Genomic DNA, 25,830 nt, shown 5'->3' on the forward strand with positions numbered 1-25,830 from the left:
TGGCCGACCATTGAGCATGTAAGGTAAAATATTTAAATTTTAAGTCATGCGTTCTCTTTTTTGTTTGTGCAAAAAATTGTTGTTAGTTTTGAACATAAAAGTGCTTTTTTTAGGAGGGAATAACTTGGATTCAGGATTTCACAAGGAAGATAAAGAAACAAAACTACAGGGCATTTAAAGTACTTTAATAAGTTGGAAGCTGCCCCTGATGCAACCGAGAAACCAATAAATCAGAGGCAGGAAAACAGCGGATGTTTAAAATCTGGAATTAAAAGAAGCTCGAGTTGGGAGACATTTAACATCATCAAGAAGCCGGTCTCATCTGTATGGAGCACTGTAGCTGTAGCAGAAAATCTATTTTATGAACTTTATGAAAATGTCCTTAGCACAAATTATTGTTATGGCACCTGTTTGTTATTGTTTTGCATTTCAGTCTAGAACGCTTCAACTCACTTAATCAGTATGTTCCCTGCCAGGGAAAGACTGGCTCCTACAGCTTCTGTATCCATCCTGATGATAGGCTACTGTGTAAAACTCAATGGGACCTTTGTTTGTCTGGCAGACTTGCTTTAGCACTCTGTCAGTGACATCTATGCAAAGACAATAAAATACCTAAAAGACATTCGAGTCTCAGTTCACTTCAAATTCTCCATAAAGTGCTGAAAGTTCTCAAAACAGTAGCTAAAAGCAGTTTCACTGTCTTTATTTAATTAAATTAAAACGCACTGTCTCCCTGATAGAGTGAGTTTAAGGGACTAGAGTCACAGAGTGAAAGAGCTACAAACGTGTGATCATCTGCATAACTGTGATAAGCACCATTATTTTCATGTACGATTTGACACAGATGAAGCACGTATGATTTGAATAGCAGGACAAATACGATTACACCAATTGGAGGTCACTAAAATTAATGTTGAGTCAGTGTGTAATTTTCTCTGGACCCCTCCCCAATCTGACCAGTGATGACATGTTTAACCGCATGTTGTTGTTCTGTCGCTGGCTGTCTAGGTGGTGTATCAGGCTACGTACCACAGGCCTTTAAGACTGCAGTAATCAAACCCTTACTCAAAAAGCCTAGTCTTGATCCAGGAGTCTTGGCTAATTATAGACCAATATCCAACCTACCATTTATTTCTAAAATCCTAGAAAAAGGTGCTGCTAAGCAGCTATCTGACCACTTACACAGCAATTAATTATTTGAAGATTTTCAATCAGGATTTAGAACACATCATAGTACAGAAACAGCACTGTTAAAAGTCACCAATGATCTTTTCTTAGCCTCAGATAATGGACTTGTTTCTATACTTGTTCTCCAAGACCTTAGTGCAGCATTTGATACTGCTGACCACAACATCTTATTACAGAGACTGGAGCATGTGACTGGTATCAGAGGAACAGCATTAAAATGGTTCCAATCCTATTTATCGGACAGATTCCAGTTTGTTCATGTCCATGATGAACCTTCCACGTGCACAAAAGATAGTTATGGAGTTCCACAAGGTTCTATGCTAGGACCGATTCTGTTCACCTTGTACATGTTTCCTTTAGGCAATGTCATTAGGAAGCACTCTATTAATTACCACTGCTATGTAGATGACACACAGCTGTATCTATCTATGAAACTTGTTAACACAAACCAGTTAATCAGACTTCAAGCGTGTCTCACATGTATATTCCACCATTGAACTAACATTGTGCTCTCTCTCTCCCATAGTTTGTGCTCTCTCCCCCTCTCTCTGTTCTCTCTCTGTACCTTCTGCAGGTGTCCCTGGTCCTGTAGCTGTATATTGCTGATGTGTAGATACTGGACCCACCAACCTGCAGTGTCTATTTGTTGTTTATTGTTGCTGTTCTTTTCTCTCTGCTCTATCCACTCACCCCAACCAGCCGAGGCAGATGGCCGACCAAACTGAGCCCGGTTTTGCTGGAGGTTTTTTTCTTCCGTTGAAGGGAGTTTTTCCACTCCACTGTCGCCAAGTGCTTGCTCATTAGGGATTTGTTGGGTTTTTTGGGGGGGTTTTTGTAAAGTGCCTTGAGATGATTTGTATTGTGATTTGGCGCTATACAAATAAATTGAATTGAATTTAATTGAAATATCATTTGACAATTTAATCAGCACAGTGTCGGTGCTGTGGTGTTGCCTGAAGCCAGACTGAAATTGGTACAGAAGGACATTTATATTGAGGTTACCCAGCTGAGTCACAGCAGCTTTCTCAAAGACTTTTCCAGTAAAGGGAAGCTTAGAGGTTGGCCTGTCTTTCTTTGCAGCTGCAGTTTTCAAGGTTTGAAGAGGCTGACCCAGAGGGATCTGGCACACTGCTACAAATATCTAACAGGGTTTCAGTCCCAAGTACACAGTGATGATTATGAGTAGTGACTGACAAGACCATTAATTAAATTGACTTGTTGAGAGAGGTCAGTTATGATGAGCAGACTGAAGTTGGCATATAACTTTTAATAATGCAGTAATTTGGATTTGATGACTGTGCAGAACCATGGATGGAATCCTGAACAGGCCTACAGGGTAGAGTCCCAGGGGCTTGAGGGCTCAGGCGGCCCTGGAAGAGAACCACGAAGGGCCTGTCAAGTTCTCCAATGGAAAGTCTATAAACAAACTACAGAGAGAAAATTGATACAAAGCAGCTACAAAGACATACAAAACCACTCAAAACAAACACTTGGTGACTAAAAAGAGTGAAAACCAATGAATCAAGTGAATCCCAAATGCTGCAAAATAAAATGAGAAATATGACAGTAAAGATGACTGGGCTGGCTCAGATGTACAAATAAAGAGGTTCTTACTTTAGTGTGCAGTGTGATTGTTTATATGAGTAAATAAGTAAGAACTGTCATCTGCACAAACAGTAAGCTGAATTTAAGACAGCGCTTCCACTTTTCACAGCGACTGTAAAATGCAGACGGTCCCTGCAGCGACAACTGGCCAGGAGATAAAGTTAGTTATAGAAAACCCGCGTGACCAGAGCCGCGACATGACGGCTCCTCTAATTTATTGCTTTTGAACACGCTGAACACATGCAGCCCTTCCCCGGCACACACTGTTAGGTCCAGGGCAGAGGCTGTAGCGGCGAAAACAGTGTGTGTGTGTGTGTGTGTGTGTGTGTGTGTGTGTGTGTGTGTGTGTGTGTGAGCGCAGCTCCGTCCGTGTATTTCCGGGTGCTACTCCAGCTAGCATCAGTCCTCCTCCATCCGGCCACAGCACCGTCACCGGGGCCGGGACTCAACTGAAGCCTATTCACCGTGACACTGCTCTAATTGATGTCTTATAGCTAGAGTCAAAGCTGGGGGGCAGCGGGCAGGGGGTTATGGCGGCGTCGCTTCTCTCCGAGACCGACATCAGGCACCGGTCCATGGCGGAGGAGGATCCGAACGGGAATGAGCACGGGGCGGCTGCACGCAGCGCGGCGCCTCGCTGGGGACCGCAGCACGCCGGGGCCCGACAGCTAGCACGGCTCTACTCTCCCGGTAAGCACGGGTTTGTTTTCTCAGTCTTGTCAGCGATGTTGTTGTCACCTGCTTTGTCGGTACCGGGGTGAAGAGTGAGACAGAGGCCTAAAAGCCACAGTGCGACATCACAGCTGAGGGCTGCAGGGCTGAGGATGATGATGATGAGGATGAGGATGAGGATGATGAGGATGATGATGATGATGATGATGAGGAGGAGGAGGAGGTGGAGGTGGTAGACGGTAGACGGTAGACACTCGTGTTTACAGCAACACTGTGGCTACGGGGAGATTTACTAATGAGAAGTAGTTACTACAAAGCTCTACCACAACACAGCCTGGGCCTCCACATGACACAGACCTGGTCTTGGACCTTAGAACAAGTCAGTGTCAGAAACAGTTTTCTGGCTTTAGACCTACTCAGCCTGATGAAACCACTGTCAGGCCTTTTTACACTGCAGCTTTAAATAGTTTGACTAAGTCACATGTGATTTTTTTTTTTTTTTTTTTTTTTTATGACTCCATTGTCCAACTTTGAGGAAGTTTTGCAGATTATAATTGTGCACATAGCTCTGGCCTGGTTAAAAGTTCTATTTCACAGAGAAGACAGTGTTTTCCAGTAAATGAATATAAATTTTGGTACAATCTCAGGGTTTTATCTTTGTTTGGAGGCTGTCACAGAGCACTACTCGGACTGTTAAAGCAGCTCTGTGGCTGCAGACGGAGTGTTTGAAACAGGTAATACTGTAAAGTAGCACCAGGGCTGTTTGACTTGGGGTTGGAAACTAAATATGTTGAACAGAAATTGATGTTGCACCCTCTAAGGTTTGGTGGGGGGCATTTACCAAGCATGGAGGTCCTGACAGATGCTGTTGTTCAGTTGCATTACAGCAAGTGAAGGATAAATTGTATTGGACGTTTGCCCTGAACTACACACAGAGAGTCAGGATATTGTGGAATTTGATTTTGATGATGCTTATTTGACTCTCTCATAGAAGTGCATTCATATGGAAGCACAGCCATAAATTGCTGCAGTGACATATTGGTCCTTTAAGGCCCAGTGCAGTCGAATGCACGTACTGTATGTTTAAATTGGCCCATAGCATGAAAAGCCTTGCAGTCAAACACCTCAGGTAAAGGCCCATAGTCTCGCAGGATTGATGGGTATGTTGTTTCGATGCTAGTGAAGTTGTTGCCTTCAGCTGCTACAGACTTTTAGTCCTAGGACAAAATCAATGTCTGTGACACAGTCTACAGCAGTAATCCTCAAATCCAGTCCTTGGGGTGTAGAGTGTTGCTTGGTTTCTTTTTTGCCTGCTAGTTTAAATTCACCTGGCGTCCCAGTACAAATAAGTCTCTGATTAGGCGTCTAGAATAAAAACTGCCTGGCAGAATAAAAAATAAGCAGCAGTTTGGACTCTGGAGACTGAATTTCAGGACCACTGGTGCACAGGCTACAAGCAATAATAATAAAATGACAGCGGTTGTTATTGTTGGCAGAATTGCCTGCCTTCATCACAACAAAGTGTTGCTTCTGTGTCATGACCATGAGGCCACACTCTCCTTTGTGTTTGTCCTTCTGTCCCGATCATAGAAGCCCTAGTAAAAGCCTATTTTGAACTCCTCCTCCTTTAATTAAGATACTTAAGTGTTTCAGAATTTAAAGAGTTATGATTTGTACGTTTACTCCCAGAAACACATACTGTATCATTTAGTGGTTTTCACTTGGTTTCAGTCAAATCCAGGGTCCAAATGCTGAGAGGGAAAGAAAAATTGAGGGATTTTTATCATTGATAATATATTGATTTTTGCTGTGATGGTGGAAGGCACGCTGTGCCTCAGACCTTAGCCGCAAACACCTGTTTTACCAGTTGTGCATCAACTGGACTGTGCCACATTTTTGCACGACCATCTGCCCTGCTTCTCACTTCACTGAGCATTTTAATTGCCTCTAGTCGGACCATGCTGGCCACTTGTAAACACTTCTTAAAATAGGAATGTTGATCATCAGAGCAGAGAAAGGTTTGCACCAGTATTACCTCGTCATTGTGAAGTTCATATGAGGGCGCGACGTGTGTCACCAGGTTGGCACTTGAACCAAAAGGCCTTGCAGCGTTGTGAGTGTGTTCATGCTCCCAAACCAGTGACCCGAGCCGTACCTCGACTCACGGAGCTGAAAAGGATCTCCTGAGCTGACTGGTGACTTGAGACTTTTTAAAACTTCATTTTGATTTAACCTCTGTCTGCAATGCATGCTGTCACAAGATGAACCGTTCGCTTCAGTGAAAACCAGAGAGACCTGCCGTCCTATTTTTACACACTGAGTAAAGGATTCATCTTCTCCATTAGCAGATTTGGATCAACTCTATTATTTGGTGCCATTACATTAAAGAGATAACCACCTCTGCTCTGGCATTTGGCCTGTGCTACTGCCAGGCCTCTGCAATGTTACAGATTTGTGTAAACAGATAAGGTTGTGTACGTGCAGGCGTGCGCACACACACTCCCAAACACACAGAGTTGATTATTTAGCTTAATTATTAAAGTGGGATACGAGTGGACGACAGGGTGCAAGAGAAAAGGGGAACCAGAAACAACAGGTTCTGTATTTAATTTGCAAGTGTATTTTTATTTGTTCGTACATTAAAACACTTATTATTGATACCTGTATTAGACATTAAGGTTTTTCCGACTGATTGGATGGCTGTGTACAATTAGCCCAAGTTAAAGGTGAAATGCATAACTTTGCAGTGTTTGTTGAAGAAAACAGAGTTGCTGTTTAAGCCTCTCTGTCGGCCTCTGTGTGTTAAATTATTCTAATTATACAGTATTTACATAATTAAAACTTGAATGGGGAAAATAGTATCAGCACTGTCTTCTGAATGTCGTACATGCAGTCATAAAAAGGTTTTACTGATGATGATCAGAGCTGAAGCTGATTGACCTGCTTCCATTCAATATTTTTTTTTTTTTTTTGTGACTGAAGGGTGTAAACAGTGGAAGAATTTGATTAGTTCATAGATCAGAATAGATCAGTTCATTTCTGTAATGATGTGTTTAATTACAACATATTTTATCACATCTTTGTGACCTAAAAATAAAGTTCTGTCACATATATTACTTCAAGAAGTAATTATTATTGTTATTGATAAGATGATCAAGAATTGATAGACCAGACTGATAAATGAAGGAGAAGCATGATAATGATGAGATGAATTGTTTGCTTTGCCAGCCTGTTGTTGCTGAGTGTAATGCTGATTGATGGTTAAGAGGATCACGCATGCATTTATAGGGTCCCAACCTTTTATCCCTTCTCATTTTGTGGCCATAGAGCTTAGCTGGCAGACTGACTCTGGGTAAAAATAGCTTAGGCAAGGCTGTGATATGGGCAGCGTTCTGATGCAACACTGACCCTGCTGATAAAGTGAAAACTAGTGTGTTACTCAGTGGTGAATGGTGAAGGTGTAAACTCACTTTCAGAAACGGAACAGGCTGATGTGCATTTAAGCACTAATACATCTACAGATGTCTCAATTTACACAACTCTGCACACCTACAGTAGTGAATACCTGTTAGCAGTTATTCTAATCACAAATATGCTGCGAACATCAACTGCACCTAGAGTGATAGAAATATAGGAGAGCTCACCTGATCCAAGTCTGTTGAATAATCCCTGCAGTCCTTTATGAAAGTAACCTTTTCTGCTAAAATTGGATCAGTTTTTGTCATTTGGATAAAAGCACCAAATATGAATGCGGTGTATTTAACATCAGATTACAACATAATATTTGTAATATGTACTATCTGAATTATTTTATCATATAATGAAAGTATGGACATTAATATATAACTTTGCTGTTGGAGTAGGTTTTGTTCAGTAGCGAAAAGTAGCTGCACACCAGGATGTAACTGAATAAGTTTCCCTCCGTTGTGGGAGTTGCCAAGCCTGGTTCTCCAGAGCTACTGCCCTGCCTTCCTGCTTCTGATTGGCCGAACATACCTGATTCAGGTATGTACATTAGATGGTTTAACAAATACAGTTGAACCTGTTACAGTTATGTTGATACACTTAGAAATATTATGGTGGAACTGCTGCACAGCAATCATTTAGAGGCTCAGACAGGGATTAACACCAGGAACAGAAAGAGTATGGGACATGCTGCATAATGAGTTCTAACTTTTAGTTTATCAAGATTTAAAGTAATGGAACATAAAATAGTTTTTTTGAAATATTTTATCTTAATTTACTTTTGCAAATACTTATTAAGGGGAAGAACAGATAAAATAGCGAATGTGGTTGTTGTACTGTACATACGATTTATAAATAACAGTTTGTTTTCAGTGGTTTTCTGTTGCTGCTTTTCTCCAGATGTCACAAACCAGTAAGTTCAGTTAAGTCGATGAAGGATAATGGCAGCTGTTAACCACAGTACAGTCAAATGTCATATTAGATAAAGTCTCTGAACGCCCTAAAAACCAGGTATTTGGTGTGAAAAAAAACAAAAAAATGATGCTCTTTGGTTGGAATTAGTGGCCAGTGGTTTCCTACCTGTGATATTAGAGAAGAACACATTTGTGTGTGTTTTCACTAGTAAAGTGCCTGATGACTTATAAGCTTTTTCTCATTCCAACCAATTGGCACAGCGGGCTGCGAGTGGAAGAAGGGCTCAGTGACGCTAACAATGCTGCTGAGCCATTTTATGAAAACCTAAAAGCACAAACGTTTCCCACATGCTGACAAGTGTCTGTTAAAGAAAAATAAACAGCAAAAATTCAAAATGTCAAAGTGTCCATTTCAGGGGACATCATACTGTTATGTGCTTAGTTGTTTGGGTCTGGTTCAGCACTGGTAGGAGGTAAATCTAAATAGCAGTTTGGCTTGTTAGAGTTTGGAGAAGTTAGATGAGGCGTTGGCGATGCTCCATAGAGCCAAACGTGGGCTCATTACAGCAAAGCTAGGATGGACAAACAGCTGGATACATCTCCCTCTCCCCCTGTTTCTGCATCTCCTCATTTCTCTCACCGACTCTGCGTTCATCCCCTCATCTCTCTTCGCTCCTCTCATATGTCTGAAGTGTCACGGTCTGCTTCTTCTCCTTTCCCACATTGTTCATCTGCTTTCTGGATTTTGCACGACAGCTTGGTCACGTTAGCAGCATGTACGTTTGCCTGCACGCGTGTCTGTGTGTTGTGCGTGATCTTGAGTTACCCTGGTGGATCTGTCGTCAGTGCCTGCGATACTGATCTTCAACCTTTGTGCAGCTCATCTTGCTCCGACGACTCACATGTCAGTGCGCTCCTACTCAACACAAAGACATTCTGTACCTTGGGCTGCAGCAGCCTTTAAGGTGTATATTTCCATAAATATATAATTGGTTTGATTGCAGTCAACCAGCTTTTTGGCAAATAAGCAATAAATAAAATATTTAGTTTATGAGTTTATGGAAGAAGAGATGAAAATCAGCCACCACTCCAGCCGCTGCTCCATTTTATCATTCTTTCACCCTAATATGTTGAAAGTAATAAGCACTGTAAAGATTACATTATAGGAGCAGTATTGAAAGACAGAGTAACATCTGGATGTCCAACCCCTGGAGGATTATACCACACTCCACACACTCTTCACATTTCTGTATATACATAGTTTTTATTTTATTTTTATTCTTTATTCTTTTTTCTAGTTTATTATAAAACTGTGTACATACTTCTTACCTGTATATATGCCTGCACCAGACACCAAGACAAATTCCTAGTATTGTAAAGTGTTCTTTGCTGTACGTTGCAATAAAACTGATTCTGATTGTGATTCTGATTCTGATTCTGATGGGTTGGGAGTTTCTGAGGTTTACCCTCAGTCTTTCTGGATGAAAATACAAATCCCAGAAAATTAGTGATGGAATGAAAGAACAAAATTCAGATTAAGGCCCATGAACAGGCACACACGGGTAAAGATATTGGTGCATTGTGGTTTTTACCTCTGGCCAAAAAGTGGAGTTAAAAGCACTTCATGTTAAGCACTTTGCTGCTTTATACTGCAGTCTGTCTCACGTGATTCAATACATATCTTGATACTTGGCCCGTGATCTGAAACAAGGGTGCAGCTAAAACTGACGATATTAATGATACAGTGCGATTTTTGGGCCAGTTCAATTTGATTCTATTTTCTTTAGCTAATATTTAATTTTAGTTTAGCTTTTAAATCCATAAACTGCGATGTTCATGTTTTGAGAGTTGAGAAGAATTAGCCTTTCCTCAAAGGAGCTTTATATTTCAATCACACCAAAACAAAACACTCAATATATGACGATCTTTTCAAAATGTGATAATCAACAGGAACTTTTGCACAGTACAGCCTTTGAAAATATGCAGGGAATATTCTCAGTACTGTCATTTACGCACTCGAGGTGGGATTTTTTTACCAGCAAATGAACTTTGTCTGGTGTAACTTGATAATAAAAAGCACAACTGATGACATGGGGAATAGTAAAATGAAGTGAATGTTTTAATAAAATTGTGAACAAAGTAACTGTAACCGCACTGTCTCTACAGGTCAAAAACCTAGTGGGCTCATGTATACTCTGCAGAGAAATGGTTCTCTACATTTCAAATACTGAGTGTGCTGGTTCTGTGGGTAAAAAAGTTTTCAGAAAGCCCTAAATATTCTGCACTTGATCCTGTTCATGGTCAGTATCATAATTTCCTCTGCTCTCTCTTCACTGTGCACTCTTTTAGTCTCTTCTTCGATGAGAGCTGAGATTATCAAAAGCTCTTTTCCCGTAGGCCGTGGCCCTGTTACCATAACAACAGAAGCAGGGCAAGGTCACTAAGGTTGATCAAATCTGAAAACGTGGACAAATGCCGCAGAGCATCATACAGTAGGCTATACAATGTTTGTGAAAAATTATGCCTCATCACCCCAATCAGCCAAAATAGTTCAAACACAGTTTGTCTGATTAATAGCTGCAGATATCCTGTTCTGTTTCATGTTTCCTAATGACCGGATTTCAATCCTAAAACACAATTAAAATGAAATGATGGCTGCAGTCTGTATCTATACAAATATAAAGATATTGGCGGCGATGCACAATGTTTGTCTTTACATCTGATAACTGGTCATTGCTACTATTGCTATTTGTGCCAATACCAATACGTCTCAACCTAGAAATCTCACTGACCTGAATTTGTCTGTTGAACCTCTGCTGCTTTGATAACACTTACTCCTCATATGTGACAGTTGACACACACACACACACACACACACCCGTGGTCAGACTCCCTGAACTGCTGACCCTCAGGTCATCAAGGTCAGAAGTCAGAAAGCATTTGAGCATGTGTGCTGGGCCCTGAGGGGCACATGGGCTGTACTTGGCTTTGACCTTTGTCTGTGTGTGTTTGTGACCTCAGTGTGTACAGCCAGTGTGGACAAGAGAGGACAACTATAGCAGAGTCAGCAGAATCAGTATATTGAACTGCTCTGTAGTTACTATACACAGTACAGTAGTGTGTAAATGTATGTTAGTGCCCTGAATCATATGTTATTTATAAGTACACAGAAGAATGGAGGATAATGTTTCCTTTTCTTACACTCTTATATAAACAATATTAGGTATGCAGGCACCACTGGCAAAAATGATAAATGCAGTGTGTGTGCAATCAACACATATATAGTCAAAAATGATGTTAAAAGACACTAATTATGCTTTGCCTGAATATGTGCACATTTTTAAATTTCAAGTGATAAACACTTTTGTGTCACGTGTAGCATATTCTATGTTGACTTTTTACTATGGCTTGGCTACAAACTGCACCAGTTCCTTCAGTGCTGAAGGTCATGGTCTAATGAAGCCAACACAACCACATTGTCTGCAAAGAGCGGAGGAGTGAGTCTGAGATCCCCAAACCATACACTCTGCCCCCCTTGGTTCTGCCTTGAAATTCTGTACATGAAAATCACAAAAATCTCTGACAAGAGACAACGATGGAGCCCAGACCCCACACTGGAATTGTTTCACTTTTAACAGAGAATATGGCTATGACTCACTCCTGTTTAAACACTCTGTGGCTACTCCATATTTTCACAGTACCCCCATAAGCCTCCCCAAAAGACATGATCGTAAGCCTTCTCCATAAAACACATGTAGACCGGATGGGTGGTAGCATAGAGACACTACTGCAAGCTAGTTGTTTTTGTTGTAAAACATGAGAATACATAGCGTTAGCACCAGTTCTCTCCATATTTTTGAACAGAGTAAACAGCAGACGCCAGTTGCATAAAGATGGAACTTGGGACTGGCATTGAGAAACGTTATAAACGAGTCAGTGCATATGTGCAAGGCTTGTTTAAATCTGATTGGACAACTGGAGCATAGCTCACCCCATTACAGATAAATGGCTGTGATTGGCCTGGGTCTTGAGGCTGGAGGAAAAGACTCTATATGGCAGGGGTTCCCGACATACATTCTTTCGCTAAGAAAGGAGTAGGTCTGGCTGGGCAGGCTACCCCAGACCAACCTGAAAAGCCTCCTTCCTCTTCTTGATGGCCTGCTTCACAAGTGGGGTCTGAGATTACTGCTACAACACGCATGCAATGACCTTCTGACCACAAATCTGAAAAACTAATTGCACAATGGAGGCTTTGAACATGTCCTCAGCCTCCTGTGGTTTGCATGAGAAATTCTTGCTGATGTGGGAGTTAAAGACTTCATGGACTGGGGCCTCTGTGAGGCATTCCCAGTTTATACTGACTACAGCTTTGGGTTTACCAGATCTGTCTGGCAGTCTACCTCGCCATCTGATCCAACGCACCACTGGGTGGTGATCACTACTCAATGGCCCTCTACACCCAAGTGTCCAAGACAGATGGCTGGAGGTCTGTTAGCACAACCATAACGTCAGTCATTTATCCTTGTCATAAAGTGTTCTGGTATTACAGACACTGTGGACCCATCCTATGCTCAAACATGGTTGATCCATGACTAACATAGAAGTCCAGTATTACTTAAGCACCACTCAGGCTCAGATAAGGCAGGCAGTTCCTCCCAAGGTTTCACCATTGTTACCCAAGACAACAGACAGGTGGTATCTTTTTCTCAGTAACAAGTGCTTACAATTCCAGTATCAATTACATATCACACTGCTTTGTTGGCTGTGACCTTTTACCTTTTGTATTGCTGCAGTGACCCACACTGGAGGGCCAAGCAGGCTGGATGACTCAAAGTATTATGTTTTTGGTCTTGGCTAAGGTTTTATATTATTGCATAAAGAATAGATATACCCATACATATACTGATGTGGCTGCTGCAGGAAATGTAAAAGGATATTAGTGATTACATTACACACTAAATTTTGAAGTCTAAGATAAAGAGAAATTTACCTGAATGCACACTAGCGTAGTATTTTGTTACTCCTTAAATTTTTTTCTCCAGTTGATATAATGTAGTGTTCACTCTCACTACTCGCTCTACTCTATCATGTTTCTTGTTGCACACAGATAGTTCAGTCTCTATTTTCCTCTCACTCTTAAATTCTCCTCATTTCCTTCTTTTCAGTGCAGCCTTGTCCATGCAGCTGCCCCTCTGACCCTGCAGTATGTCAGCTTCATTTCAGCTAAAGTTAATCCAAAAGTCTTCTCCTTCCTCCCAGAGTTAGACACCTAGTTCACAGCATAGAAAAAATAAATATGTATAAAGTCAACTTTACTGTTATCATAGTTAAATGGTGGTCAAACAAAGGTGGAGTATCATAGTCGTCCAGTTTCTAAAAGTCAATTCCATGCAGTCAGGCTCTAAAGTGAGTCACTTTTGTTTTAGTTTGCTGAGGATCAAGAATCAAGCATTTATTAAAATAAAAAAACACTTATGAACAATGAATGTAATCTGATAAACTGTAGGAACACTCTGAAGGAACAGGTTGCTTTTAAGGACGTTCTAGGATAAACCAAATATAAAATGTATAATTTTGCAGTTTAGATTTTTAATATTGGGCTTGAAGGACCATTGTCCACACTCACAGCCAAAGACACTGCATGGCATGCATACACATAAATGATTTGCACACAGTTTCAGACACACACTACACACACTTTAAACTCAAACACAGATGCATCTATGGCTTTAGGCGAGCCTTCTAGGCAGGATTTTGCTATTGACCTTGACCAATGCAAGAGAAGAGCTGGGAGTGCTGTGTATTTTCAGAAATGAGCTGTGTGTATGTGTGTGTGTAATTATCCTTATGAGGGCCGCAGATGAATATGGTGGAAGCATAAAGCCCAGGAGATGAGGGGATAGCATACAGCACACACATTCAAACACAAAGGAACACACACATGATGGGATCTGTCCATCCTTTTTTTGTCTCTCCACAGGGGAGGGAGGCTGGAGCAGGGCCTACTTACACTGGCTCTCATGTGGCTTAAAGTCATGTGTGTGTTATTGTGCCTGCATATATGCATCTGTTTGTGTAAATCTGTGTGTGTGTGTGTGTGTGTGTGTGTGTGTGTGTGTGTGTGTGTGTGTGTGTGTGTGTGTGTGTGTGTGTGTGTGTGTGTGTGTGTGTGTGTGTGTGTGTGTGTGTGTGTGCGCCATTGTGTTGGTATGTTATTGAATCTCATTTGCCACATTCCTCTTTGTTGCTGCTGAATCTACAGGGTAATGGGTCTATTAAGTTTGTGTGGTTGGACTGTGTGTGTGTGTGTGTTTGTGTGTATGTACATTCACATAAAGACATACATATTGTGGTTGTGTGTAATTTCTTTAACTGTGGTACATGTACTTTGCGTGGATCTTGGTTTTGTGTACATGTGTGTACGTGACTGCCAGTGAGTGTGTGGGTGATTGAATGTTTGCTTGCATCTATGTTGTGTACTGTTATGTGTGTGTGTGTGTGTACCTCAGGTTCTGCGGTCCACTGAGATCAGATGAAAGGAAAGAGGCCTGTGACTGATCCACTCCTTCTGAACAAGGGAATTCGACCTCCCCTCTTCCTCCCTCTTCTCTCTCTCCCTCACCCTCTTTGTGCCTCCCTACCCCTCTCTCTCACTCCATCTTCCCGTTTCTGTTGTTCTCTCTGTCTCTCACCCTCATCTCTCCCCCTCTTTCATTCTCTTTCTCTCTGAGCATGTGACCCACTTTCACCACCCACATGTCTTTCTCTCCTTCTCTGTCTCCCTTTCTCCCTCTCCCCAAGTCCCATCTGAAGACAGTCTACTGAGAACAAACCAGGGGACAGAGAAAGAGAGACGGAGAATAAAAAAAGTAGCAGAGCTGTCTGTGTTTTGCTCGTACATACAGCATCACCCTTTGTGATTTGGTGCCTAATGTGTTAGCAGTCTATACATCAGTAGGAATAAGTGTTTGTAAATGGGGTTTATCTCAGACACTCAAAGAGTGTAGGGGATGGGAAAAAGAAACGGAAAAAGCAAGAAAAGGCGTGGTTGAGGCGAGTTGGCAGCTCTGACTCATCCTTTGAGTGTCTTTTCTGCTGTTCAGAGTGTCTGAGTTTCTTTTTGTCAGTGACTCTGTAGGTGGTTTTTCAGCAGGCTCACTTGTTGTTTGCTGTTTTTGTGTTCTTGCCTTTGGTTATGTCCCTCGCTGTGCTTATGTGTCCACTTGATCGGTCATGACAGAATCAAAAAGATTTTTTTCTCACACTTTAATTTGGGAATATGTCCTCGGTGGTGGAGATACTGTATAATGACAGTTTATAGTTGCATACTGAAAAGGACAGCAGGTTGTTTACTATGTATTCTGCAGTTTGTATTCATTGTCAGTTTGAATAGCAGAATAGAGTCATTTTTAAAGTGTTGTCACACCGGGAAACAGCACAGCAAAGATGCACGTCCTTGCACAGCATGTTGTTCCATACGTTTTATGTTGTACTGAGTAACGGAGGTTTTTAGTAGATTAGTAAGTGCCAGACTAACTGCTAGAAAATAAAATAAAATAAATAATAAGAAGAATAGACTTCACAGCCCTGTCTAGAAAATTGCAGACAGACCTTGTAGATGTGAATCAAAACTGTTCTAAGGTTGTATTAAGTTGATGTCACTTATAGTGAAAAAAAATTTGAGAAAGTATTGTATGTGATAAAACAGCAGCCTATGGGATGTCACTGAAATGTTAGATAATTGTGTTTTAAAGGTAAAGTGAAGGGTATTTAATTTAATCTAATAGTTAAATATATTGCATGACTACACTGAATATACAGTCCATGGCTTACCTTCGACTGTTGTGACAGAAGTGTGTAAACCTGTGATTTCCATTTAAGGCTAATTGCAATTTAACGCCTCATCTTTGAGGAGAGGGCGTGAGAGCATCAGTTCAGTAGTCTGCTGAACATAAGCTAAAACACAGTTGCAGAAATGGTTAGGAGGCATAACAAGCGCCATAAGAAAAGGTGCAGTGGCCCTCATTAAAATTACTGCAATCCTCTCTGTTTTAAAGCCCTTTAGGTTTTAAGGTCAAGTCTCCCAGAGGAGAACATGGTCTTAAATTGAGGGAATTGCTGCATTAAAACAAGTCACAAAGGATGCTTGATAGAAAAAAAAAAACAAAAAAAAAAAAACGCACTTACAGAGCCACTATTCACAAAAAATATGTATGCAAATCTTGGGTATCCACAGTCATTGTTGAGCTATTATCAGTTTTTGTCCCATTGACCCCTGTACACCCTCCCTGGCCGGTAGAATAAAAGCAAATCAGTGTCTCGAGGTCAGACAAGCTGCTGATTGGCTGTCTGTTACTCTGCTTTACACAGAGCATGGGCGCCTTCATTTCTCTACTGCTACATACAGTATAAACTGTGAAAAACAGCACATTAACTCTGATTTGTTTTATTGAATATTTGCATCCACACTAAATTGCTACAACCTAAGAAACAGTCCAAATCTCCGGTTTGTTGCACACTTAAAATGTAGAAAGAACAGATGTAATGTTAAATTTAGCTGGCACTGTAGGTTTGAATTTAAATAGGAAAGAAGTGGTGTCAATGTCAGCGTCTCACCGAGGCTGACATTGATGTTCGTGTTACAGAAATTTTATTAGTATTTGTTTGCATTTTTTTCACATCAATCTGAATTTTAATGCTTTGTTTGCTTGTTAATGTAGGTTAAAATCACTCTATATATTTTAATGTTTCAATCCCTTACCTAATTTCCATATGTTACCTGACAAACATCAGAGAGGTATAGGGGTCTACTTTCTGTCTCCCCTCTCCATTAGGCCATTAGTATTCAGGATGTGTTGCCTGCCTGCCTGCCTGCTGCCCGCCACTCATTCCCCAGACAGCGAATCAGCCGGCGTTGATTAATTTCAGCCTATTAGCACCCCTCGTTCCCCTCCCCCGGCTCCGCCCAGGTTAAATCCCCGTGCACACCCGCGTGCACGCTCACAGGCGGGGGGTGCTGCTGGGTGAGCGATGGCAGAGAGGCTGCCAGGGAGCCAGTTGTTGTCAGAATGATATTAATGAGTGTGCTGCTTTGGCCCTAAGAGAGTGTGTAGTATGTGTGTCTAAGTGTACATCTTTAATTTTGGTGTTTGTATTCTTAGTATGGCAAGCCAGGGGTTTGTGTCCTGTAAAATTGGAGGTTTGCTTTCGGTGAGAGTGTATGTGTATGCTAGCATATGTCCGTTTATACATACTTCTAGAGCTTGTTTTTGTGTGTAGCTCTGTGTGATACGCAGCAATGCCATGGCCTGAGGGACAAGGGCTTATATGTGTGTGTGTGTGTCTGTGTGAATAATGTGTGTGTCTGTATATGTGTATGCATGCATGTATGTGTGAGCACTCAGCGGAGGCCTGTCCTAGTTTCCTTCCCCTCACCAGGGAACCGGAGGATCCAAGGACTGACGCACATCACCTGACAGCCGCCCCACTGCTCCACGGCCCTGCTCTATGGTCCTGGCGTGTGTGTGCGTTTGTGCGAATGTTTGAGTGCATGTTGGAAATGGAGTATACGTGTGTGTGTGTGTGTGTGAGTGAGTGTGTGCGCGTGTATTAGAGGTATTTTTTTTTTTTAGAGGTAAACATTATAATGTTTTAGAAAATCCATCGGCTGCAGCGTCGTAGTACTCACATTTATGTTGATGTGTTTGTGTTAAGAGCATGGGTGCAGATGCAGTGAGAGTCTCAGAGTGGATTTTGGTGATCCTATGAAGTGCGCGTGTGTGTGCGATGTTTTTACTACATTATGGGGACTGAAACGTGTTTACATAGTGTCTTGTGGCGACTCATCTTCCTTGTGGGGACAAAATTCAGTTACCCACCATGTAAATTACTGAGTTTTAAAGAGATGACTTGGTTTAAGGTTAAAGGTGAGGTTAAGGATAGGGTAAGGAGTTAGGGAGGTAGTGGTTACAGTTAGGGAAAGTCCTCAGGTAATGAATGTAAGTCAATGTAGTATGTGTGTACCATTTTGAGCATATTACTATCAAAGTGAGGCCATTTTTCTGGTCCTCACTTTTTCAGACTCTTGTTTGGATTGGGTTTAGGTTAGGGTTCGGCATTTAGTTGTGATATTTAGGTTTAGGGTCTAGAGCAGGGATGGGCATAGAGGCCACTGTCCTGCTTGTTTTCCAACTATCCCTGCCCTACCACTGTTGATTACCTGGATGAGGTGTGTTCCACCAATCAGAAGCTGGAACGTACCAATTCAATTTGTCTTCCCCCACTCCATCTGAGATGGTATCTTCCAGCTTCTGATTGACTTAACAAACCTGATTCAGGTAATCAGCAGTGGTAGGGCAGGGATAGTTGAAAAACAAGCAGGGCAGTGGCCCTCGAGGATCATGAGTTACCCACCCCTGGTATATGGAATGCATTATGTCTGAGTGTACTCACAAAGGTAAAAATACCAGTCTGTGTGTGTGTGTGTGTGTAATTAGATTTTACTCAGCAGTGAGCTACTGTACGCCGGGGTGCCAGGCACAGAAGAGCAATAATTTTATTTTCAAATTACTTCAACTTTATGTTGTCGATATCTAATTGCCTTAATCACACCTCAAAATATAACAGTATACAAATAAAATAATTTCTAACCATAACTGGAATGCACCACATACGCTTTATGCTGTTTGTTTGGCAATAAAATGATGTAATGCAGCACTGACTGTGGATTGTACGCCTCTGAGACTACAATCCATGAATAAACTGAATTTCTCATAATGTTACTACATTGGGCATGAAGGCTGTAAATGAGTAATTACTATATAATTTATGTTTTATGGTGCAGTCTCATAGTTTGTTAGAGTTTTAACCACTTTGTACAGTAGAACCAGGAAAGTCCAGAGCAGATGTTTGGACCAAATATTTATCACATTTCTGTTCAGTCTGTTGGAATCAAGGTGGATTTCTGTCTCATAGTACATTTAGATTTTTTCTGAATTCTCAATATTTTAAACATTTTCAGCTTTATCAGCTCAGGCACGCCAAGCCTTGTAGTGAGCAGCAGTAACAGATGTTCTCAACTTGTTACTGTGTCTGTGGAGCAGATGTGCTGCTGATTACAAATGGGTTACCTCTTCCACATATGATGTAGCCATTGATTTTTTTCATGTACTAAATATAACTCATATTGTGAGACTAAAAATCACTAAAAGAAAGTCAGAGATATTATGAACACAATAAAGCTTTTTGTTATACTTATTTGTTTTTTTGCAGAGATAGAACAGAAGATCAACTTATCACCAGAAGGACTGTACTGTACATTAGCAGTAGTTAGTACTAACACTAGAAATAGGTAAACAACTAGTCTGGTTCTCACTAATTAACCCTTCATATCTCTTTAATTTAATTCATACAAGAACAGAGCCAGACAGAGGCCACTGACTTCGGTGCAGGGAGATCAAAGGGTCGGGGGTTCAAATCCCGACCAGGGCATCACCAGTGTGGGCCCTTAGGCAAGGTCCTTAACGCTACTAGCCTACCTCATTAAAATTGAGCGATAGAAATACAGTCATACCGACTCGGACTTCGCCCGGGTCAACAAGGTCCTCCAGGTGCTAGGGAGACAAGCTAGGGAGACAAGGAGGTTCCTCATAATGCATGGAGTGTTTCACCCCTAATCCAGCACCTTGAGCCTGTACACTAAGAGGAAGGAAGGAGGCCGAGGACTGGTGACAAACCCCTGCATAGTATGTACCACCGACAGATAGAAGAAGTGGCTGATATCGAAAAGTCCTACCAGTTGCTGGAAAAAGCTGGACTGAAAGACAGCACAGAGGCACTAATCATAGCAGCACAAGAACAGACCCTGAGCACAAGATCGATAGAGGCTGTGCAAAGATGCCCCTGAGACAATCCAGCACATAACAGCAGGTTGTAAGATGCTAGCAGGCAGGGCATACATTGAACACCATAACCAAGTGGTTGGCATAGTGTACAGGAACATCTGTGCAGAGTCTGGGATGGAGGTCCCAAGGTCAAAATGGGACACACCTCCAAAGGTGAGGGAGAATGACCGAGCTAAGATCCTGTGGGACTTCCAGATACAGACTGACAAACAGGTGATGGCTAACCAACCGGACATAGTAGTGGTGGACAAACGGCAGAAGAAAGCCGTAGTGGTAGATGTAGCGATCCCAAGTGACAGCAACATCAGAAAGAAGGTACAGAAGATATTGGTGGTAATCGCCACCCTTGGGGCTGTGACCCCTAAACTGGGAGAGTGGCTCCAACAGATCCCAGGAACAACATCAGAGATCTCAGTCCAGAAGAGCGCAGTGCTAGGAACAGCTAAGATACTGTGAAGAACCCTCAAACTCCCAGGCCTCTGGTAGAGGACCTGAGGTTGAGGAAGACACACCCGTAGGGGTGAGACGGGAAATTTTTTATATATAGAACATGTTTGGACCTTTTAAAAGCTGAACTGACTCAGTACTGTTTTTAGATTCATAGTTCATAGACATGGGTGTGGTATCAATGAAGAAAGCAAATAAACACATTTCCCAAAATGGTGAACTACTCCTTTACACTCTAGTGTTACCAGTGAAGTGCATCAAAACACCCAAAATAAATCCTTGATCATTTGCCTCAGCATTGCTGTCCAACACCAGTCAATAGAAGAAGTAAGAAAGTTTTGCAAAACATCTATGAGTTGCAAAGTCAAACTCATTTTACAAGCTGAACTTCACTCTGCTCTTAAATTAGCCATCTGTCTCTTCACTGCTTTGATACTGTCTATTTTTAGAAGGTGAAGGGTCACATTTGATGATTCGTTAAAATATCCATAATCACATATTTTAAATCTCTTGTGAACACTTCATTCCATACCTTATGAGAGGCTGATAGCATATTCATAGTCACATAGGTCTATAGGCGCACACACACACAGGCCGGTGTGCTTTATTAAAAAAACTATCATGAATATCTTATAGGCTGCTAATGCTGTGCAGTGATACATTAAGATCTGAGCACATTAAAGTTTTAAAAGCACATTAGACTGGCAAAGAAAGAAGGATTAGAGAAGGGCAGAAAGAGGAGGGGAAGAGGACAGACTGAGAACAAAAGAAAGTGAGTTATAAACAGAACAGTGGTATTTCATACTTGGATGTTTTGTAGTTTATTTTGGTAAAGCTGATATTATGATTCTTGCTTATTACTAAGATACTATACGTAAAGGAACACAGAAAAGAAGAGAAGTACAATATAAGCTCACGGAAGACTTAAGATATTAGCAAAGTAATAGAAAACTTGTGTGTTTTCAATAATTCAGCATCTTTAATGTGAAGGGCTGTGTGGCAGAAGGGTTTTGAGTTTGACCCTCCTTTCATAATATTGCTGATGTGAGAATATGAGTAGTTTTAGTTAGTCCCTCTCTCTCTGTCCTTTAGTTAATACTGCTGACCTATGAGTTTGGCCTCGTCCCTGCTGAGGTCTCCCTCCCACCTGAAACAGCCTGTGTGTGTGTCTATGTGTGTGTGTGTCTGTGTGTGTGTATGTGTCCATACGGGTTTGGTGCTGCGTCAGCGTTTGGTGTTTCACATATGAGGGGTCGTGACCCTGCAGCCTGGAGTACACTTGTCTTCATCTTACTGATTACATATTAACACCCTGGACACACACACACACACACACACACACACACACACACACACACACACAGTGTTCTTGTGGTTGAATGGTCCTTTGACCCTCACTAAGGAATGACTTGTTCTCCCAGCGGTTGCAGGGACCTCACCCAGTTCATTAATAGAACTCATCACACTCGTAGCTCCTTATCATTTCCACTCTCTTCCTCAGCTTCCTCAGCCTCTTGTCTCCTCTCCTCGATGGCCAGTCTAGAGTATACCACAATATAATCTCTATTTTGATAATGATAACTTTTTTTTTTTCCTTGTTTCTCCCTGATCTTTTTCAGGTAAGCGTCTCCAGGAGTGGGTATGTGTGATACTGTGCCTCTTCCTTTTCGTTATCAACTTCTCCTTCCTCCTCCTGCACTTCTCCACCGTTCACATCTACAAGATCATCCTCGGCATTGGTGAGCTGGACCCTGCTATTGTACGGAAATGAAGCTTCTTTCTATAAAGACATCACCTTAAGACCACCAAGTCTGTTGACATGAGACAAGAAAGACAATTCATTGTTTTGTTGGAAATCATTTTTCTAAACTAGCCAGTGCAGTCAAGTTATTGTTCCAGTCCACATGGGGTTTTTCTAAGACTTGCTTCACGACATGCAGCACGTCATTCTTTGTTTTCTCCTCTCTGTCTCTGTTTGTCAACCAGTCCTAGGAATAGTGACGGCAGACTTTGCATCAGGGATGGTACACTGGGGTGCAGACACCTGGGGATCTGTGGACATCCCAGTTATCGGCAAGGTGAAAACACACACATACACACACGCACACACACACACACACACACAGCCAGAGTGCATTAAATAATGAGTAAAGCCTCACTTTGGGCTTTGTTCACTTTTCCCTGAAATTGGCCACAATTGAACTGGCTCGCTGATGTCAGCACTAGAAATGAGGTTGACATTTTTGGTCCAATATAACAATCTTTTGTGTCCCTTCTAAAATATGCCTAGGCAGCATGCTAACATTTATGAAAAGGCAAGATCATTTTTGGTAAGGTCATTTAACAGAATGAAGATTAACCATTAAGTGCTGTGGATGTGACATTACTTTCAGTTGGAGATCTTTTCTTTTGCTGTGCAAGTGAAGAAGTAAATTTTCCAGACTGTCAGCAGTCAACTGTCTAATTCATCCATTAGAGTTTTTCTGACAAAATATCACATTGATTTAGCTCCTCCTCTCAATCTAAACCTATTCAATTGTATTTTAGTCGAAGTGAGTCCAGCTTCTAATTCACTTGTCTCATGTGTGAGGACAAGCAGCCTTTGTCATTAATCTTGCCTTCTGTTTTTGTGCATTTTAAAAGACATATTAATCTGTGACATGTAACATGCATCAGTCTTCTCCTCTGCCTCAGCAAAAAGCCCATATATGCCTACTTCCCAAATTATTCCTTTAACAAGTATGTGTTTTTACACACACTATATAAACTGCACAAGCATTGGCACCTGGATTTGCTGCTTGCCTTGAAATTGTTTGTTTGACGACTCAATTTTTAAGTCAATTTGTTAAGGACAACAGTTTGATAGACATCATCTTTTACTTTTGCATGAACAGTGTTTTTGGATATTGGAGATTTTGTCAAAATGAAAGTATTTACTTAACCTATATCAAGGCATTTTCAGAGTATATAAGAATTTAGAAGGCCAGTGAATCATAGATTGAAGAGATGGTACAATATTACACCAGTGTCCCCTCTCTCATGTGGCTGCGTCACCATGGAAGCGTGATGGTGGCACCTTATTCCCCCAAGCCTCTAGATTGCCATAATGACCTGGAAACTAAATGTCACTCTCTCACTGAAGGATCTCCCTGTGGACAGTAATGTCCATGGTCCCCAGTACACAGGACACACACACACACACACACACACACACACACACACACACACACACACACACACACACACACACACACACACACACACAAGCTGTCATCATGCAGAGCCAGAAGACCTGTGGGCGTGTATAATGATGTATGCACATGCACTAACTCCTTGCATTAAAACATATTACCTACATTAATTCACCCACACATTATGCTGTATTTCCCACAGCCAATTAGAGTAAAGGTTATTCTCATTTCAGCCAATTAAAATCAATGTGATCAGGTGCAGCATGCAGATTGGTTCATATGAACTTTGTTTTGATTAATGGGATGAGTGTTGTGTGTGTGTGCATGTGTGTGTGTGTGTATTTAATCTATTTCTTCTATTAATTAAATATTCATTGATAATTAATAGATGTGTGCTTTAAGACCTGAAACATCCTCATAATAAAAATATTTATCCCATATATTAGCCACATTATTCACTATTTAATTACAATTCACGTGCTTTGTCGCATGAGTTTCATACGGCTGCTTAGGAAAATGAAACATATCCCTATAATATTTAAAAGTATCTGTAATGTCATTATCATAAAAAGGTTGTAATGTCATTATCATAAAAAGGTAGTGGAGATGTTAGTGTAACAAGAGTTTTCTCTTTTGCTCCAAGCAGATGGAGATGTCCACCTAACAGCTCCCTAGCAGAGATAGAGACGGGTGCAGGGACTTCTATTTGTTAGGTGTATTTGGGTGTATTATATAGATGTATTTAGTCTAATGAAACTGCTGTGAGTATCACTCTTTAGAATAATTTATCTGGTAGTATTGGTAGTATAGTGAAGTCACGGCAGAAAGCAACATGAGATATAATATATGTCCAGGTATGTGATAGATAAGAACTGGAGGGTGGTTATGCTGTGGGGCCCAGAAGATTTATGACAGTATGACACAAAAAAAATAGCTGAAATTACAAAGCATTAAGTGACCAACATCAAGTTAAATGACCAAATAGCGTCAGCTGTGTTTGTGTAATACTTCCAGGTCATTCTGAACTACATGAATATTGCTAACGAAGAAACACAGATTTCTTTATATATTCATAAGCCCTTTTTTCTGTGGCTTTTAATGATGTGACTTGGTTCAGTAAATCACTATCTGCAAACTAGTTAGTAGTTTTGTAAGAACGCAGTGAAACTAAGAACAGCTGGTGCCGCCCGATCCTGAGCAGTGCAAGCTGTAGACACTGGTGATGAAAGTAACACCGTGTCTACACAGAAGGTGTAGTGTGAGCATCACATTAACTGAGCATCAGTATTTCCAGTGCTCTGTGTCTGTCTACTTACAGTACTGACTGCAGGTCACATGCATTTTGGAAGGTCCCAAAATACTGTCACTGTGTTTGTGTGCAAAAAGCAGGAGAATTGAATTTTTGTGCTCTAAAATTGTTACATATCAAAAATTTGTGTTGACTGAATCATATTAAAAGCCATTTGTAAATTTAATACACAGGTACAAAACAACAAAGCTCTGTCAGACAGCTTAATAATGAGTAATAGCATTCAATTTATTTACATAGTTTTACTTGTTAGCATCTCAAATGGTAATATTGCATGAGCACAGGAGACTGGTGGTCCTGAGGTTCCCATTACTGGAGTACAGTCAGTCAGTAAGTGGCCCCAGATAACACATGATTGACAGCCTGTTTACTGTGATGACTTCTAATGGATTATTTCATTCTTTTTCAATTTGGTGTTGATTGGGCTTTAATGTAATATTTTCTCTCAGGCTGTTAAACTGTCAGTGCGTCACATTATTCTCTGTGTGCGACTCTACACCTAATGTCGTTTTTGTTAATGAGATATTATTTTGCTGCCTCATTGTGTTACAGACAACTACATATCTGTGCACAACTACTGTAGCATCATTGGACTCCAGGCAAAGAGTTGTGGAGCCCTGTGTTACTTGTGTATTATGTGGTCTGATATTTATTTATGATGTGGCGTTTATTGGGGTTTGGTGTAGTTACGGGGACCAAAGGCACAGTGGCAGGCACATATTTGCATCGCGTGTCAGACACTGTAGGAGACTTTTAATAAAGACTTTAACTGAAAGAGAAGAATGAACCTTTGCAAAGAAGAGAGGGATGACAGTAGGCTAGTGTGTGTGTGTGTGGGGGGGGGCATATTGAGAAAAAAAATGAGACACCTCCGTCATGTTTTTGTGTCTGTGTATTTGGAGACTGAGAATAAAGCAGGCCTGTGCACCCAGTTAAGGTTGTTTGAATATCAAAGACATGATGATGGAGAACACCTGAGGCTAATAGTGGTTGCAGTTATGAAGCTGGACAAAACATTTGAAGCTGGTGTCGCTCTCTTATTTGTTTGTTCCATCATTTGCCTGTTTTTTGCTGTATGTGTTTGAATATACTATGTGTGTACATGTGTCTTTGTTCAGTTCCCTGTTGTCTTTATT

The 25,830-nt window shown here is 41.2% G+C and overlaps 1 protein-coding gene and 1 long non-coding RNA gene across 2 annotated transcripts in view; one reads left to right on the forward strand and one right to left on the reverse strand.

Moving 5' to 3' along the window:
• Window positions 1-2,435: 2,435 nt before the first annotated feature.
• LOC113132777 (uncharacterized) lies at window positions 2,436-5,723 on the reverse strand. Its single transcript, XR_003295936.1, has 2 exons — window positions 5,501-5,723; window positions 2,436-2,615 (listed from the first exon to the last, which is right to left on the reverse strand). It is a non-coding gene; the product is annotated as an uncharacterized LOC113132777 (long non-coding RNA).
• LOC113132776 (transmembrane protein 189) overlaps window positions 3,001-25,830 on the forward strand; it is a 38,491-nt gene continuing 15,661 nt past the window's right edge. Inside the window, exons 1-3 of the mRNA XM_026311114.2 lie at window positions 3,001-3,483; window positions 21,814-21,933; window positions 22,181-22,272. Coding sequence (XP_026166899.1) covers window positions 3,324-3,483; window positions 21,814-21,933; window positions 22,181-22,272 — 372 coding nt within the window. The 5' untranslated portion in view covers window positions 3,001-3,323. The remainder of the gene's footprint in view (window positions 3,484-21,813; window positions 21,934-22,180; window positions 22,273-25,830) is intronic.

Source organism: Mastacembelus armatus, chromosome 6 (assembly GCF_900324485.2).
Source record: "Mastacembelus armatus chromosome 6, fMasArm1.2, whole genome shotgun sequence".
In the NCBI taxonomy this organism is placed as follows: domain Eukaryota; kingdom Metazoa; phylum Chordata; class Actinopteri; order Synbranchiformes; family Mastacembelidae; genus Mastacembelus; species Mastacembelus armatus.